Genomic DNA, 20,145 nt, shown 5'->3' on the forward strand with positions numbered 1-20,145 from the left:
ATCTGTTCTTACTGGTAGTTAGTCAGGACTTTGATTAGGCTTTTACTAGGTGTCCATCTCCTTTCCCTAGTTTCCAGGCCTTATTCCCTCACCCCTTTCCCTCCTATGTTTGGTGTGGTGTTTCCCTCCCACACCTGAATGTGACACATATACTCTCAACAGCAGTGAGCCAAATGACAGCTATTCCTAACAAACGCCAATTGGTTTGGCCAAGCATGCATGTTTTTTAAAGGGGAGAGGGGAACACAATGGCTTATCTCTCTTGAGAATCAAGTATGTTGAAATTTAAAACAGCCTGGTCTTGCCTTCCCCGAAGACCATCCATAGAATGTTGGGAGCGCATTTTGTACAAATTTTAAAACATGACAGGAGGCTTCCTATTTTGCATTAACTCTCTTTACTAACTCCACAGCAGTAAAGAAAAATGTAAAGAGTAACAAGTAGATCACTGCGCCACATAGTATATAAGGGTCATGCTGCCTGTGCACTTCCTCTTTCTTTACTGCTCCATCACAGACAGGTCAGACTTTTTGCTCCCCTGGAACTATATTACTTCTTGTACATTTATTCTTACTATATTGTATTATTATCATTTACCTCGGGTTCCTCAGGTCCCCCTCTAGCCTGGAGTGCCTCCTGGCTTCCTCCTTTTAGCGCCATTTCGCGGCCGTTTTCCCGCCATTTTCGCGGCCGTTTTCCCGCCATTTTTGCGGCCGTTTTTCGTGCCAGCCCACTTCCAAATCACGGCTGGCCTCAAAAAATTTAGTCTCCGGCTTACGGCCATCTTAATCTTACCTCATACCATCTCACTGGGGATTCAGTGTGACTGTACTAATTAGCTGTTACTCCCTCATTACTGGTTTTCACCCCTGGGCCTATCTCAGACTACTATTCAGTTCTCTCTGTGCCTCATGTGGCTGGGTCAGTCAGGTCAGTGCTGCTGCCTGTTTATTATTGTGACCTGCATTTAAGGGTTTCAACCCTGTGCGAACCGGGGTGAGCCCCCACTATTAATACGCTGCTTATTGGGAGACTAGCTGTTGCAGTTCTCTCTAACTGGGTGAGCCCCAGTTTTTAAGGTCACTACTTTACCCTGCTGGGGTTTATACTGGGCTTTGTTCCCATACTATTAAAACTGACCATACGCCTGTTCTCAAGACCTGGGTGCCCGTTTATTACTGTACCTTTCAGTGACATACCAGCCGACCCTTATTATGGAGAATTCCCAGAGTGTCCCTGTAGACTTCCAGGCTATGATTAACGCAGCTGTCGCTGCCTCTGTGGAGAAGGCACTCTCCAAGGCCCGAGCTTCGGCTCCTGACGTACCTAAAACTCGCAGGCGTCCACGGCACGAGTCGGAAGCCGACCTGTCCGACTATCAGACAGGGGATGAATCCCGCCCTACGAAACGCCATGACAAAGGCGAGGACTATACACCCAAACCACCCAAGGGTAAGACACCTGCCAGGCGTAAACCTGCCAAACTTCACACTCCGGCCCCGCGTCAGGAGTACTCTTCAGAAGAAGAACAGGACCCTACCCACTCCATGTCAGTGCTAGATGAGTGGCAAGCTGACGCTTCAGAGTCGGATTACGACGCATGGGGCTCGGACGAGAAGTCTGTTTCTGCTTTCATGCAGGAGACCCTCCTGGGTGCGGTCCAGGCAAGAGGTATCGAAGACACTGCTGACGCAGAACCTCCTCTTGACTCAGACACCATTATGGACCCCTCAGGTCAGGCGATGTTCGATCCTCGCAACATACGACACCCCAGATCGGGTGAATGGTCGCCTCCAGAACACCTTTCCAGGTTCATGCACCTGTGGCTCCGCAAACCTCTGGAGAAAGAGGTCCGCAACCGACTCAGGTCTGAATGCCCACGCCCTTCCCTGCCGGATAAGGTCGCTCAGACCCCAGAATTTGACAAAGTTATGACAACCTTTATGATGCGCAGTGGCAGAGACCCTCGACGGGGCTTAGAGAAAGGCCTATGGGGCGCCCAAGATAACCTACTGGATTCCGTAGGCCCCCTGGCTCGCATTATGTATCTGGCGGATGATGCCTACGCCAAAGCCGATTCCTTCTCCACCGAGGACTTCAGGGAATGGGCACATGACATTCGTGAGTGGGCACAACGTTGTTTTTGTTTCATCGGAAACGCCAATGTTACGCTCTCTTCGGAGAGACGAAAAGCAGCGTTATTCCGTATTAACGGTAAATTGGCAGACCTTGGCACAAAAGAGATTGGGCCCCAGGCGCAAGGAAAACTTTTCGGTGAACCATTCCTCAAGGAATTAAACAAACATGTCAACGTGTTCACCTCCCTTAATAAGGCGCAATCCTCAATGCGCAGTGTCTTCAGGAGCAACCCTACCAGAGGGGTTTTTGGAAGGGCTGGCCGGCAACGGGGCCGTGCCGCCAGCCGATTTTGGCCTTCAGGCCCCCGTACTCAACCAACACCATTTTATCCGACAAGGGACTATCAACAACGACCCTTTTCCAGAGGCTCGGATAGAGGCCGTGGAATCCGCGGACGCGGACGTTCCCGCTTTACTGCAGGTAAGGACCCATATTCCTCCGTTGTTACCATGTACCCGCATTGCGGGCCGTATTTCCCTTTCTTTCCACAATTGGGCATCCCTTTGCTCAGACGCATGGATTCTACAAACAGTGCAGGGATATATCATAGACCTAGTGGGAACCCCCTTTCAGGTTCAGCCCCCTCACCCCATCCACATGTCGTCTTTCGACCACAACCTCGTCAACGCGGAGCTACGCGAGCTTCGGGACAAAGGGGCTATTCAACCAGTCCACGAACAGGGAGGTTACTTCAGCAACATCTTCCTCGTGCGGAAGAAGTCGGGAGAATACCGCCCAGTTATCAATCTTCGCGCCCTCAACGCGTACGTGGTCTACCGCCACTTCAAGATGGAGGGCATCCACCTCCTGCGGGACCTTCTTCGGAGCAACGACTGGTTCGCCAGGCTCGATCTAAAAGATGCATACCTGTCAGTCCCGGTGCACCCGGACTGTCGAGCACTCCTACGTTTCCTCTGGCATGGTCGCCCTTGGCAATTCACTTGCCTCCCTTTCGGGCTCAGCTCAGCCCCATGGTGTTTCACCAAACTCCTAAAACCGGTGGTGGCCCACCTGAGGTCCAGCGGCATTCGATGCATCATCTACTTGGACGACCTCCTCCTGTTCTGCTCCGACAAACGCAGACTACGCCAACACACTCACCTGGCAGTATCCCTACTGGAATCTCTGGGCTTCGTGGTGAACCAACAGAAATCGGAGCTGACCCCTACCCAGACGATACAATTCCTCGGCTTCGAGATCGACTCGACGACGTGCACTCTGAGGCTACCAACCTCAAAGATCGCAACCATTCGCAAGGAGATTCGCAGAGTTCTCCGACTCGATTCCATCCCTCTACGCAACCTGGCCAGGATTGTAGGTCTCCTCTCAGCTTCCATTCAAGCCATATTTCCGGGTCCTCTCCACTACAGGGCCATGCAACGACTCAAGGCAAAATACCTTCGCCACAGACCTACCTACGATCAACCCGTCCCGGTGACGACAGAAGTTCGCGAAGAGCTGTCATGGTGGCTGGACAGCATGCAAGCCTGGAACGGCAAGGCCATTTTCGGAGACACTCCAGATTTCGTTTTAGAGTCAGACGCCAGCTTGTGGGGATGGGGTGCCACCAATGGAACCATCTCCACGGGAGGAGCATGGATGACGCAGGAGCTCTCCATGCACATCAATTGCCTCGAACTCCTAGCAGGATCCTTTGCGATTCGCAGCCTGGCTCGGGAGAGCTCCAATTGGTGCATCCTCCTTCGCATGGACAACTCTGCAGTCCAGTACATCAACCGCCTAGGAGGCGCTCGCTCACGCCTACTGTCGGATATCACGAGGGACATCTTCGACTACTGCCTCCCTCGCAACATCACGTTACAAGCGGAATACTTGCCGGGAGAAATCAACCTCACAGCCGACTGGTTCTCTCGCCACTGTAGAGACGTCAGCGACTGGAAGCTGAACACGAGAATCTTCAGGGCCCTGGCAGCCCGGAGGGGTCCCTTTCACCTGGATCTGTTCGCCTCTCGCAACAATCACCAGACCCCGGAGTTCTTCAGCTGGCTCCCGGACCCGGAGAGCAAGGCGACAGACGCATTTCTCCAACAATGGCCGGCGACAGGAGCCTACGCTTTTCCCCCATTCTCCATGATTGCGAGAACACTACACCAGATGCGGACGCAGCAAATCAAACTGGTTCTCATAACGCCCTTGTGGCAGAGTCAACCATGGTTCCCGGACCTCCTGGCCTCCTCCTACATGGATCCTCTCCTCCTTCCATCCTTCCAGGACCTGCTCACGGATCCCAAAGGATGTCTCCACCCGCTCATCCTGGAAGATCGACTACCCCTGGTGGCTTGGTCTCTTTCCGGGGTTCCTGGCGAGTCAGCGGACTATCGCAGACTGCTAGGGACCTCCTATGGGACTCATGGGCCCGGGAACTAGACGCTGCTACCTTTCAGCTTGGGCCTCCTGGTCTACTTGGTGCATGGAACGGGACTCCGATCCATTTACGGCACCTGTTCCCATGATTCTCAATTTTCTTTCCTCCTTGTTTTCTTCTGGCCGCTCTTATCGCTCTATCAACGTCGTTCGCTCCGCGATTTCGGCAGCCCATACTCCCGTCGGGGACCTCCCGGTCGGCAAAGATCCTCTGGTCTGTCGCCTACTCCGCGGCATGCGGCTCCGCCGCCCCCCAGCCCCCAAATACCATCACCTATGGGACGTGGGACTGGTTCTCCGTTTTTTCAGGGATTGGCCTCCGAATGACCGCCTCTCCCTTCGCCAACTATCCGCTAAGTGCGCTTTTCTCCTTTGTCTTGTGTCTTTCCGACGGGTGTCGGACGTTCGGGCCTTCGATGTCGATGCCTTTGAGGTGACCCCTGAAGGGGTCACATTCCATATCTCTCGTCGCACTAAATCAGGTTCGACGTCGGTCTCTTATCCCTTTTTTCCAGACGACCCGCAGCTCTGTGTTGTTTCCACCCTTCGCAGTTATGTTTCGGTTACCTCCTCACTCCGTTCCTCTACGTCGGGTCAACTCCTAGTTTCCTACGTGCGCCCTTACGCCCCAGTCTCTGTCACCACGCTGGCCCGTTGGATCCGCTGGATCCTTTCCCTCACAGGTATAGACCCCGCTTTCGGCGCCCACTCCGTTCGCGGAGCGGCGGCTTCATCAGCCCTAATGGCAGGGGCGTCCCTTTCGGATATTCCCCGAACGGCGGACTGGTCTAGGGAATCTACTTTCCGTACCTTTTATTTTCGCGCTCCCCCTTCTGCTGGGACATCTCTTCTTCAGCGTTAAAATTGCAAAATAGGAAGCCTCCTGTCATGTTTTAAAATTGAAGATTATGCTAGCTTTAGTGTACTAATAATCTTAATTTTAATAAAGACAGGAGGCGAGTATTTTCCCTCCCTTCTATTCCCTACCCTGACTCTTTGGGGGAGTGAATCTCAAGGTGTCGGATATGGGGCTTGATTTTAATAATTTCTCTGTTTTGGGACATATTTGGAATTTCTCACCCTAAGTATTGCCACCTTGACGGACAGTTCTTAGTTGTATTACATACTTACACCTACCATACATTTAGCCACTAGATAATTTGCACCCTATTTGTAATGATTTAACTTTACACTATTCCGTTAAAGCCCATAAGCGTGAATAGTTAAGATTCTATACGTAACCTATTTTATACTCTCCTTTCAGCGTAACCCTCTTCAGGTCCTCCACTGGTCGCTGGTTTGTTAATCTTACGACCCGATAGGATGAGATGAGAACTTTGTTCGGTCTTACCTCCAACCTCGTTTACCAGAAGTCTCCTCCAGTTCTACTCGCCAGAAACCGCTGTTACAGTTTTCGTTGAATTTCTGGATGTTCGAGCTCAACCTGGACTTTGATGTCGCTTTTAGAAAGAGGAAGTGCACAGGCAGCATGACCCTTATATACTATGTGGCGCAGTGATCTACTTGTTACTCTTTACATTTTTCTTTACTGCTGTGGAGTTAGTAAAGAGAGTTAATGCAAAATACTCGCCTCCTGTCTTTATTAAAATTAAGATTATTAGTACACTAAAGCTAGCATAATCTTCAATTATGAGTCATGCACACAGCCATGTCTATATTTCGGTCCACAAAAAACAGAGGGGACAATATGGATAGATTCTGTGTGTATTCAGCTTTTTTTTTCTCACTTCCATTAATTAGAAAAGGCTATTCTCATTTACAAATAGGGACAAGAATAGAACCTGATATTTGAGGATCGGGCACGCAACCGCAAGAAAACTGATGTGTGCATGACCCTGTAGAGATGAATGAGTCAGTGTGCTATCCGTGATTTTTTTTTTTATAAATGGGGAAAAAACAGCACACTGAATAAAAATATGGTGTCTCTTGTGCATGAGCTCTTAGATGGTTGGCCAGTCCCCACAAATTTTGTGTGTTCAGTCAACCTAAATTTTACCTAAAATAGCTTAGTATCTAGTAGAATAGATTATGGGACTGATTTTTAAACACACCCTGGACCACGTAAAGCAAAAGGCCCTAAATGACATACCACACATATTTGACAGTGAGTATCAAGTCCCTGACCTTTTAAGACCTGCATGGGCGACGCCAGTCTTGATGGGCCCAGCGCTGCCAGAGTACCAGTTTGTATGGGATGGATATCAGAGGAGTGGTATATGATTCTGGGTCACCAGAGTCCAGATTGTTTTAAAATTAGTACACATGGTGCGTTTGTGTTGCGGTTTTATTGCAATAAATGTTCAGAGGCTGTGATAGAACAGTGCTGAGGGATGGCCATCTACACATAGGTGTTTTATCCCGTTCAGCATGTATAGATGGTGGTTAGTGCTGTAATCTAAATGTTTATGACACTCATGGCTGTTTACCTTAGATCGGGTTATTATTGACTGGCTCTAAATGATTTTGTATAGACTATTATCAGCCATATATTTTCTGTACATATTTAATACATTTTTGTTTAGATATGGTTCCCTGTTACTTGCATTGGGGGTATTTTGACTGCCAATACAGGAGTGCATGTTTGTAAGGGGTTGTGACATTAAACATATTCTACATTTTTCAAACCAGCACCTGGATCTGAATACTTTTGTAATTGCATGTAATTTAAAATGTAGTATAGCCAGTGAGCTATTCAATAAAATATATATTTGTAGCACCACCTGCTGTTTGTTCTGTTCCTTATTTTTTGTCTGTCTCACTGAGCTGGTCGAACGTGCTCAGTTTAAATCTTCATCTGCCACCGGTCATGTGTTCTGTTAGAAGCTTTGACAGTTACAGGGAGAGAGCTGCAGCAGAAAGGACACTGCAGGGCCTGCTCTCCTGAATGTAGATGCTCTACGGCATAAGTAGGTTTAGAGTAGGACCTGCCTGACTGAGACCACCTTGACGCTGGTAGGTGGGCACAGATGTGTTTTGATCAAAATATATTTTTCTTTTATAAATGTTGCCATGTACATCCACATATTTAGTTTTCATATTGTGCAGGATGTTTTGTATCTTTTTCTGTGATTTTTGATCGATTTATGTTCTTGAAGGTTTTCTTGCGTTCCTATTATCTGGGGAACAGCATTTTTGTGCACTTTTGCCCCGCCTATCCCACAGGCGACCTTGATTAGGTGGTACATATAGATGTGTGTGCTCTTCCTCTCATTGGATACTTGACTGCACACAGAAGTAGCACACTGTTGCTGTCCTATACACTTGAATAGGAACAAGCTGGCCCATAGAACTGGATGGGACGGCTTGTAATTACATCCGCTGAACCACTGCAATGTCGACGGCGAGCAGGTAAACAATGAACGAAGGCTGCGCTCACATGGAGCACAGCCTTCTCTTTAACCATCTGATCGGCGGGGGTGCATCAATCTGATATTGATGACCTATCCTGGAGTCAGACTTGAGATCACATGACCAGGGTCCCATAATGAAAAGGTTCTAAAGGTATGGATGCAACTGAGTTGGGGTGTAACAAATTGCACTGCTAGAATACTGGTGGTGAGTTAGTAATATACGTAAATTAAAAAATAACGGGGTGCTTTTTTAATTAGCACACATTTACTTTGAAATCAGCTATTTGCAAACACCAAGGCATCCTCCAGAGCAAACATTTACATGATAAATAGCAGCAGAAGGTGCTATTTCAGCTACACAGAGGGGGTGCTCAGGATACAGAAGACAGTGACAGAAAAAGTTGCTTTTCTAAAATACAGTCAGCAGCTCTATTGCCTGGAGCTCAGATCTACTCAGAATTTTGGAAGTGGTTAGCAGTGAAAGACAGTTTGCTAAGCAATGAGTGAATAATTTAGGTAATTGCTTTACAATATGCACAGTAATGGACCTCTATGCTCCTGTAGCGATTTAATGAAATAAGGTGGGTTTACAGGGATAGCTGGACCACTTTATAAAACAACCAATTTTATGTTTTGTGTCACCCCCATTTCCTCATGGATTGTAAGCTCTTGTGAGCATAGTCCTCACTCCTAGTGTTTCAGTTGTACAAACCGGATTCCCAAAAAGTTGGGACACTATACAAATCGTGAATAAAAACTGAATGCAATGATGTGGAGGTGCCAACTTCTAATATTTTATTCAGAATAGAACATAAATCACGGAACAAAAGTTTAAACTGAGAAAATGTACCATTTTAAGGGAAAAATATGTTGAATCAGAATTTCATGGTGTCAACAAATCCCCAAAAAGTTGGGACAAGGCCATTTTCACCACTGTGTGGCATCTCCCCTTCTTCTTACAACACTCAACAGACGTCTGGGGACCAAGGAGACCAGTTTCTCAAGTTTAGAAATAGGAATGCTCTCCCATTCTTGTCTAATACTGGCCTCTAACTGTTCAATCGTCTTGGGCCTTCTTTGTTGCACCTTCCTCTTTATGATGCGCCAAATGTTCTCTATAGGTGAAAGATCTGGACTGCAGACTGGCCATTTCAGTACCCGGATCCTTCTGCTACGCAGCCATGATGTTGTGATTGATGCAGAATGTGGTCTGGCATTATCTTGTTGAAAAATGCAGGGTCTTCCCTGAAAGAGATGACGTCTGGATGGGAGCATATGTTCTAGAACCTGAATATATTTTTCTGCATTGATGGTGCCTTTCCAGACATGCAAGCTGCCCATGCCACACGCACTCATGCAACCCCATACCATCAGAGATGCAGGCTTCTGAACTGAGCGTTGATAACAACTTGGGTTGTCCTTGTCCTCTTTGGTCCGGATGACATGGTGTCCCAGATTTCCAAAAAGAACTTCGAATCGTGACTCGTCTGACCACAGAACAGTCTTCCATTTTGCCACACTCCATTTTAAATGATCCCTGGCCCGGTGAAAACGCCTGAGCTTGTGGATCTTGCTTAGAAATGGCTTCTTCTTTGCAACGGCGGATGGCACGGTGGATTGTGTTCACTGACAATGGTTTCTGGAAGTATTCCTGAGCCCATTCTGTGATTTCCTTTACAGTAGCATTCCTGTTTGTGGTGCAGTGTCGTTTAAGGGCCCGGAGATCACGGGCATCCAGTATGGTTTTACGGCCTTGACCCTTACGCACAGAGATTGTTCCAGATCTGAATCTTCGGATGATGTTATGCACAGTTGATGATGATAGATGCAAAGTCTTTGCAATTTTTCGCTGGGTAACACCTTTCTGATATTGCTCCACTATGTTTCTGCGCAACATTGTGGGAATTGGTGATCCTCTACCCATCTTGGCTTCTGAGAGACACTGCCACTCTGAGAAGCTCTTTTTATACCCAATCATGTTGCCAGTTGACCTAATTAGTGTTAATTGGTCTTCCAGCTCTTCGTTATGCTCAAATTTACTTTTTCCAGCCTCTTATTGCTACTTGTCCCAACTTTTTTAGGATTTGTTGACACCGTGAAAATTTTGAATCAACGTATTTTTCCTTTAAAATGATACATTTACTCGGATTAAACGTTTGATCTGTCATCTACGTTCTATTACAAATAAAATATTGACATTTGCCATCTCCACATCATTGCATTCAGTTTGTATTCACGATTTGTATAGTGTCCCAACTTTTTTGGAATCCGGTTTGTATATTAACCTGTAATTCTGCAATGTCTATTTTGATTTGTACATGTACTCTCTAAATTGTAAAGCGCTTGCAGAATATGGTGGAGCTATATAACGATTATTATTATTTAAGGTGACTGCATACGTTGCATATCTTAGGCTACATTCACACGACCGTAGAGTTTTGCTGTCCGCAAATTGCGGATCCGCAAAACACAGATACCGGTCCATGTGATTTATTTGTGGACCACACATGGCCGCCACTATGATAGAAAACTACCAAAACTGCATTTAAAATGCACATAAATCAGCACTATTAATTGTAGTTTTTGTTTTGTCTTTTTTTTCCTTTTTGCATTTTTTGTAGCGATTTTTGGTGCAGGTTTTTTGTTTATTTTAACAACCTCATTGAAGTCTATGGGGAAAAACCACTATACTATTTTTGTGTTGAAAATAATAGCAGTGTTTTAAAAAAAGCAAATAAAGCTCAAAATCCTTCTAATAGCTTTTATTTCCATACACACAAATGCGTTGGGAACACTACACATTCTATTCCATATCAAAACATGAAGAAAGTTTAAAAAAATAGCAGTGTTTGTATTCTTCTTTACAAACTCAAACATTCACTATATAAACTGAAAAATGTTTGTAGATTTTGTTTTCCTTTGAATCACTTAACTAATATTTAGTTGTATAACCCCTGTTTCTGAGAACTGCTGTACATCTGTGTTGCATGGAGTCAACCAACTTCTGGCACCTGTGAACAGGCATTCCAGCCCAGGATGATTGGACTACATTCCACAGTTCTTCTCTATTTCTTGGTTTTGCCTCAGAAACTGCATTTTTTATTTTCTATTGGATTAAGATACGGGGATTGGGCTGACCACTCCATAACGCCAATCTTGTTGGTCTGGAACCAAGATGTTGCACGTTTACTGGTGTGTTTGAGGTCGTTGTCTTGTTGGAACACCCATTTCAAGGGCATATCCTCTTCAGCATAAGGCAGCATGACCTCTTCAAGTATTCTGATGTATTCATACTGATCCATGATCCCTGGTATGCGATAAATAGGCCCAGCACCTTAGTATGAGAAGCATCCTCATATCATGATGCTTGTGCCACCATGCTTCACTGTCTTCACAGTGTACTGTGGCTTGAATTCAGTGTTTGGGGGTCGTCTGACAAACTGTCTCCGGCCACTAGACCCAAAAAGAACAATCTTACTTTCATCAGTCCACACAATATTGCACCATTCCTCTTTAGGCCAGTCAATGTGCTCTTTGGCAAATTGTAACCTCTTCAGCACATGTCTTTTTTTTCAACAGTGGGACTTTGCAGGGGCTTCTTGCAGATAGCTTGGCTTCACATAGGCGTCTTCTAATTGTAACAGTACTCACAGGTAACTTGAGACCTTCTTTGATCTTCCTGGAGCTGATTGTTGGCTGAGTCCTTGCAATTTTGGCTATTCTTCTATCCATTCGAATGGTAGTTTTTTGCTTTCTTCCACGTCTTTCAGGTTTTGGTTGCCATTTTAAAACATTTGCGATCATTTTAGCTGAACAGCCTATAATTTTCTGCACTTCTTTATATGTTTTCCCCTCTCCAATCAACTTTTTAATCAAGGTACGCTGTTCTTCTGAACAATGTCTGGAACAACTTCTCAGAATTTCAGAGAGAAATGCACTGTAACCAGCATGTACAACATTTGCTGCCTTCCTTCCTCAAACAATTGCCACCTGTTTTTCAAAGAATGAATGACCTCACTTATTGAACTCCACACTGCTATTATTTTGAACATGCCCTTTCCAATTAGTGATTCAATCACACAGAATCAGCAACATTCATGTCATGACTGTTGGGTATGTTGGATTTCGATTACTCTACTACACCTGCTAGTAAATTATTTGCCATGTAGAAATATCATTTCTACCAAAAACAGTGATTAATCAAGTTAGTGATGTCTGACTGCTATTATTTTGAACACAACTGTATATAAGGTACAGAATTGCATAAACAATTGACATGCTGCAGATTTTCACATGGAGAATATATGCAAAGTGTACATGAAATTTTTCAAATTTCATTCTTTTTCTTCGTACTATATTATATTGTGTTTTTCCACAAAAAAATGTGCATGCAAAAAAACACACATGATCAGCATCGTGTGCAGTTACCCTTACTGTGTATGGGGGCTTCCCAATCTTCTCTTAACAGCATTCAACTGGACAACCCCCTTTAAGGATAGGTATGGGTTGAAATATGTTAGTAGTTTTAAATCTGCATCTGCACACCAAACATACATAGCATAATTAGTGACGCATTTAGACATTGGTAGACACAGAGCACAGTGTATATATAAATATAAAATATATATATATAATTCACATGAAAACAGCATAAAAAAGCTATATAATCTGCACGAAAATCTGCACTATTTATCACGTTTTTGTGCATTGTGTGCAGTGTGGTTTTTATATATTTTTTAGTGCAGATGTTATGTTTATGTTAATGCTGTATTATGCTGCAGTGCTTCTGCATAAAAATCAGCGTGGGAAAAAAAGGATGTAATCCGCATTGTGTGCATTTACCCAAATGCAGTCTGTTCTTCCCTATGTCAATATATTCTCTACTAAACAGCAATGTTTAAAAGATTAGCAATACAAATGAATGGCATTCTTTGCCTGAACTCCCATCACCCTGACCACATGACTTAAGATCTCAAGGACCCATGAAGCAATTGAAAGATTATTTATCATCTTATCAGTTTGGCCAGTGCTGAGTAAATGATGCTTCCTTTTTGCAAGACTCTTCCTCTGTCCTGAAATTCTTGGCATTACATCATAAAAACTCTAAGTTCCTTTTAGATTGCCCAACCCCCAGACCTCCAAAAGACTATCTCTAGATACTTTGGCCACCTCTTTACTAGGTTTGGACACAACATACCCATCCCCCTGAGGCATACACACCCACGGAGGTCACTCTAGACAAAGACAACATTCTTAGGTCACACACTCCCTACCCCCATCGGCTAGGAAGTGATCTGACTATGCAGATGGGAGGAAGACAATTGTTTACAAACAGTTCAGACACCTTCCATAGAACCTACTGTATAAGGTGACCATAAACATTATGTAGAAGTTGGTTGAACAGCAGTTGATCTGGTAAAATAAATGGCCATTTCACAGACACATCCATACACATTTTGTCCATATTGGCTTTTACAGTTGATCAAACTGCCCATACACGTTCAATGAAACCGGGAGATGGCCAAAAGCTCTTTCTGGGAACGTTCCTTCAAAGAAAGATCCTTCTTCTGACTATCGAACTAAAATATTAAACGCAGCCAACTTATTTTCAGACAATTCTTCGTTAAATTTCAACCGATAAACGTTAGTTTTAGTTGAAATCGTCTGTTTTGATTAACTTTAGACTATAAAAAGGTGCACTCAGATCTGCCGAGTATGAAATTTGGATAAAATCCAACACTGCAGATCCTTGTTTTCCTCAAAAGCAGATATTGGGTACTAGTCGCTTGCTCACATGTACATTGTTGTACTGGTAATCTCACTAAGGCTACTTTCACATGGATCTGCAAAAACGCTTCCGTTACCATAATATAACCACATGCATCTGTCATGAAGGGATCCGGTTGCATTATGTCATGAACACCATTGAAAGTCAATGAGGGATGGATCCGTTTTCTATTGACAGTGTCAGAGAAAACTGATCCATCCCCATTGACTTACTTCGTCTTGATCCGCACCACATTGTGGACAGAAAAACGCTGCTTGTAGCATTTTTATGTCCGTGATGGGGAAGCAACCAAACGGACCGGAATGCATTTTGGAGCATTCCGTTTCATTCAGTTCAGTTTTGTCCCCATTGACAATGAATGGGGACAAAACGGAAGCGTTTTCTTCCGCTATTGAGATCCTATGACGGATCTCAATAGCGGAATTGAAAACGCAGATGTAAAAGTAACCTAATGTGTATGTATAGTTTTGATACTAACCTATATCCATCTTTTGCACACAAGTAAATGACATACCCCTTCGCCTACACAAACCCCCTCATTGGAAGATATACAGAGATGTCTTTCTGTAGTCAGGCTCAGCCCCTGGGCAGTGGTTGTCATGAGCTGGGACCCAGCACACACATAAACACAGTTAACCTTGATTTTTTTCCCTTCACAAGTTCTCTGACAGATCACAAGAACAAGAAGGATCTTTACATCTTTGGGCAGCTAAAGGGTATATGCACATGGTGCGTATTACACATGTATTTTCCTCGAGGATTTTCATGCAGCATGCTAGATTTTCATCAAAATCCTCAAGTAGCACATGCAGATTTTGGTGCAGAACACAGCCAAAACTATGCGGAAACCCCACATAAACTACACTGCTGTGTGCATATACCCTAAATGTTAGGCCTCTTTCACACGGGCGTCATTTTTTTGGCCCGGCTAAGAGCCGGGTGCGTTGCGGGAAAATGCGCGATTTTTTCTGCGCAAGTGCAAAACATTGTCATGCGTTGCACTCGCGTGAGAAAAATCGCGCATGTTTGGTACCCAAACCCGAACTTCTTCATAGAAGTTCGGGCTTGGGATTGATGTTCTGAAGATTGTATTATTTTCCCTTATAACATGGTTATAAGGGAAAATAATAGCATTCTGAATACAGAATGCATAGTAAACCAGCGCTAGAGGGGTTAAAATAAAATAAAAAATAATTTAACTCACCTTAGTCCACTTGTTCGCGAAGCCGGCATCTCCTTGTGTCTCCGCTGCTGATGAACAGGACCTGGGATGAGCTGCTCCATTAAATACCGGTTAAGGACCTTCGATGACGTCACTCCGGTCATCACATGGTACGTCACATGATCTTTTACCATGGTGATTCACCATGGTAAAAGATCATGTGATGACCGGAGTGACGTCATCGAAGGTCCTTAAGCTCTATTTAATGGAGCAGCTCATCCCAGGTCCTGTTCATCAGCAGCGGAGACACAAGGAGATGCCGGCTTCGCGAACAAGTGGACTAAGGTGAGTTAAATTATTTTTTATTTTATTTTAACCCCTCTAGCGCTGGTTTACTATGCATTCTGTATTCAGAATGCTATTATTTTCCCTTATAACCATGTTATAAGGGAAAATAATAATGATCGGGTCTCCATCCCGATGGTCTCCTAGCAACCATGCGTGCAAATCGCATGGCATCCGTACTTGCTTGCGGATGCCATCCGATTTTCACACACCCCATTCATTTCTTTGGGGCCTGCGTCACGTCAAAATCGGACATTATAGAGCATGCTGCGATTTGCACTGAACGTACAAGTGATGCGTTAAAAACAACGCTCATGTGCACAGCCCCATAGAAATGAATGGGTCAGGATTCAGTGCGGGTGCCATACGTTCGCCGCACGGATCGCACCCGCACGGAAAAGTCGCCCGTGTGAAAGGGGCCTTAGCAATCTCACTCTAGCGGCTACTGACTGACTACTGCATTCACGTGTCAGGAGGACCTGGTCAGAACAGGTAAAATATTGGCGGTGGTGAATAAATCATTTATATTAACACACATAGGATACGTTCATAAGTTGTGGAAACACTGCAGATTTTATGCAGCAGAAAATCTGCAGCATTTCCGCTGAAAATACACAGCAGAAAAAAAAGGACCAAATGGTGCATTTTTTGGGGGCAGATTTCATTGCAGAAATGCTGCCGATTCCACACAGATATCGCTTTTTGCATTGCAAACTATTAAATTTGCAATGAAAATCTGTAGCATAAAATGACATACTGCAGATTGGAAATCCACACCACAGGTGAACTTGCACTGCAGATTTTTCCCACAACGTGTAGATGAGAATTGCTAAAAACTCATTAACTTGGCTGGCACTGTAAGACTCTGCAGATTTTCTGCATGCAATTCCGCAACAACAAAAAAATGAACGTACCCATAGAACAGGTGGCCATACACATTCATGTAAGGTTGATCAAAACCGTTATCGTCTGAAAAGAAGTCGGTCATGTTTAATATTCTTATCCGATCAAATTAAAGACATTTCTTTGAATGAACTTTCACAGAAAGATCTTTAGTCCATCGCCCAGTTGTATTGAACATGTGTGGGCAGTTTAAAGAACAGTTATAGCTAAGGCTACTTTCACACTGGCGCTTTGGCTTTCCGTTTGCGAGATCCGTTCAGGGCTCTCACAAGCGGTCCAAAATGGATCAGTTTTGCCCTAATGCATTCTGAATGGAAAAGGATCCGCTCAGAATTCATCGCCTGACGAAGCGGAGCCAATAGGATCCGTCCTGACACACAATGTAAGTAAATGGGGACGGATTTGTTTTCTCTGACACAAAAGAAAACGGATCTCTCCCCCATTGACTTTCAATGGTGTCCAAGACGGATCCATCATGGCTATAGAAGACATAATACAACCCGATCCGTTCATGAATGACTCATGCGGTTGTATTATTGTAACGGAACGTTTTTGCAGATCAATGACGGAAAGTAGCCTTATTTGGGTATGGCCGTGTCTGTGAAATGATTGCTCACAAGATGACTGTTCAACTGATGTTCAACCATCAACCAACTTTTACCCAATGTGTACGGCCAGCTTTAGCTCTCCCACAAATCATTCTGCACACATGGCAAGTCTTTTCTGAGCATTGACAAAGTTTGGTCATTTCTGCCTAGTGGCACAGCCTGACCCTTGACATAGGGTTAGCAGATTACTAAAAATAGTTTGCCACAGTTATTTTTAGGAAGCAACTCCAATTTGCTTTAGCTTTTAATGGACTTATTTTTTTATGAAACAAATTTTAAGAATTTTTGGTAGGCGGTTAGTAAGGTGTTAGTAAGATGAAGTGGATTAGATGCAAAATGTGTATATCACAGATCAAGCCCTAGAGCTGCAGTATAGTTCCATTAGTAGACCTTATTTTTGTTTTGGTGATAGTGGTTTTTTCTACATCTTGTATACATTTTGGTACCTTCAGCGCAATAGGGACCCTAGTCGCCATTTCCATTTTAACTGCTTATTACCATTTAGTAAAACCAACTATGTAGGTATGTAAAATGGTAAGTAAATTGTAATGTGGAACTTCTCCACACCCTTCCCCCAAACAACAAATGAAATAAACTGTGTAGCAAATCCTTCTGTTAATGGAGTTACCTGGAATTTCTTGCCTATCCCAGCCCCCTCAATTTACATTCCAAACCCTGAGAATTCCTGTCTTTCCGCCTTGCATAGTGTAATTAGCATCCTATCAATGCAACTAGGCAGCAAGGAGTCAACTAAGAGCTGAGGGACACTTTATCCTAGAATGTACTTCTACTGGAACCTTTGTGAAGCCTATGTCATCCAGTCACGTGCAAATGAAATGGGAGTATCATATCATGCATCAAAGTCCTGTTAAATAAACTTCCATTCACTAAAAATGTTGCTCTATGACCTCCACGTGCACAATTCACTCAATGGATTAGCCACATAGTAGTCAGTGAACACAGGGGCACCTAGATGTTCCAGGATTTTTCAACAGGGCAACACGAAGATCAATTACCGTAAGCCACTTTAATAATTGTAGTGATCATAGAGCATCTCTGCTTATTTCCGTAGTACCAGCCAATATATTTGACAGCACTTTACAATCGCTAGATGACAAAAAAAAATAAATCAACGTCAGTAAAGAATATGAGAAAATGAAAGGGCAACTTGCTCAAAGAGTTTGTAGTCCATATTTTTTTTGCAGTAATGCACTGAAAGCACATGGTGCTGGGATCCCCATTGAATCTGAGAACGGGGTTCCATCCCCGGATCTGATGGTGCAGCAGGCTGAGCATGCTCCTACCTGAGATTTCCGGCAGTCCCACAGAGAATGAACGGAGCAGCAGGGTGCATGCTTGACCTGCCACTCCTTCAGATCCAAAGAACGAGGCCCTCATTCTTGGGATCTGTGGGGGCCCCAGTGTTGGACGCCCACCAATCAGTTATCTCTATCCTGTGGATAGGGGATAACTTCCAAACTTTGCACAACCCCTTTAACGTATGACAATAGCCTTTATATTTGTAGTTTACGCTTAGAAATATATGAATAAAGGCCGTATTAGACAGCCCGATTTAGCAGGCGATTGTCGGGACAGAAGCATTCCTTCCCAGCGATTGTCTGATCGCTAGCGGAGGAGACCGTTGCTATTACCTGCAGCGATCTCCTCCTCGGTATAGGGAGGTGCGATCGTTATACCATCGCTTTTCCCTATACTGAATCATTGTTTACCAGCACAGATCATTATTAGACAACACGATCTTCCCCCCTGCAAACAATGATATTTTAAACTGTCAAAAGATTTATATTGCCTGATGAACAAGCGTTTACTCGTTCATCAGGCAATTGGCGGCAGTACCGTATTAGACTGCCAGATGATCACTAACAAGCATTACTAAAATATAGGCAGGTGTACTACAGGCTTAAGAGCACAGCATGGTCTAATTTTGGTTGCCTATGTGTCTGGTAATTGTCAAGGATTATAGCCAGGCTTATTATCTGCCCAGAACGGATAGAACACTTAAACACATGAGATTAAAATCGGTCAAAATAGCTGATTTCGACCACTTCAGCCAACCATTGTTTGCACGAGCAGTGTGAAATTTGGCCGATTATTTGCCAGTGTGCTCAGGTACTAGAGAGTTAGTTTAAAAAAAAAAACTACTTCCTGGTCAGCCAGTTTAGTGTGGCATATTGCTGTTCGGATAATTCATACATATTCCATATGTCCTTTTTTGCACCAATATACCGAAAGAGTGTCCTTTTAGCAAACACCGGGATGGTATGCATTGAAGTACCTTTTTTCCCCCACTTGATAGGAATATGTAGTCTATTACACTTTTTTTTACAATGGAAGCTTATTGGCTATACATGCCTATACAGTGTTACACCATAGCCTTCTGTCAGAGGTATAAGTTGGGAAATCATCCTAATGTAAACGTTCAACTAGATCCTCCCAATGAATACCTCTAACAGATCCAAAACAAGATGTGGACAGAATCAGCCTAACATATCAATAAAGACGTATATGGGATGGGGAATATAGAGTATATAAACTTCTATCTGTTCTAATGAGGGTTTCTTGCCTATGGTTCCTACATTCATACATATAGTCACTATGTGTAGTATTGTTCTTTTCTTCTTCTGTTTACACCTAACAAGAGGAACAATACATTTGCATGCATGCCTTGGAGTTTGTTCACGTCCATATGTATGAACAGTTCATTTCATTTCACTTCCAAGGTGCACGTTTTCTTTATATATGAACAGCAATGAGCGTAAAAGCTAATTACACCATGAGATATGCAAAATAACCAGAGTTAAACACCGCAAGTTAGATATCATTTGGAAAAACAGTGGTGCATGCATAAAAAGTATTGCATCTCACACCAACAATGTAAAGGTGCTACCTGAAAAAAAACAGAAGCCTTAGGCCTCATGCACACGACCGTTCTGTGCATCCGTGTCCGTTGTTCCGTTTTCCGTGACTTTCAATGGGTCCGTCGAAAACTCGGAAGATGCACCGTTTGTCATCCGCGTCCATGATCCGTGTTTCCGGTCTGTCAAAAAAATATGACCTGTCCTATTTTTTGGACGGACAACGGTTCGCAGACCCATTCAAGTCAATGGGTCAGTGAAAAAACACGGAGGCACACAAGATTCTCATCCGCGTCCGTGATCCGTGTCCATAGGCTACTTTCGCACAGACGGATCCGCAGATCCGTCTGCATAACAGCTTTTCAGATCTGAGTTTTCACATCGTGAAAACTCAGATCCGACAGTATATTCTAACACAGAGGCGTTCCCATGGTGATGGGGATGCTTCAAGTTAGAATATACTAAGAACTGTGGACATAACTGCCCCCTGCTGCCTGGCAGCACCCGATCTCTTACAGGGGGCTGTGATCCGCACAATTAACCCCTTCAGGTGCCGCAGCTGAGGGGT

General features: G+C 44.2%; 1 protein-coding gene across 1 annotated transcript; it reads left to right on the forward strand.

The window, feature by feature from the left end:
• The first annotated feature begins 1,214 nt into the window (after nucleotides 1-1,214).
• On the forward strand, nucleotides 1,215-6,063 carry LOC122931457. Its single transcript, XM_044285527.1, has 2 exons — nucleotides 1,215-2,559; nucleotides 5,789-6,063. Exons 1-2 carry the CDS (start codon nucleotides 1,215-1,217, stop codon nucleotides 5,791-5,793), a joined length of 1,350 nt encoding a protein of 449 aa, XP_044141462.1. The 3' UTR covers nucleotides 5,794-6,063.
• Nucleotides 6,064-20,145: the final 14,082 nt, after the last annotated feature.

The sequence above is a fragment of the Bufo gargarizans genome, chromosome 3 (genome assembly GCF_014858855.1).
Source record: "Bufo gargarizans isolate SCDJY-AF-19 chromosome 3, ASM1485885v1, whole genome shotgun sequence".
NCBI classification, from domain to species: domain Eukaryota; kingdom Metazoa; phylum Chordata; class Amphibia; order Anura; family Bufonidae; genus Bufo; species Bufo gargarizans.

Excerpts from the sequence above, each read along its gene's own strand:
- LOC122931457 (XM_044285527.1), top strand. The coding sequence starts at position 1,215 with ATGGAGAATTCCCAGAGTGTCCCTGTAGACTTCCAGGCTATGATTAAC.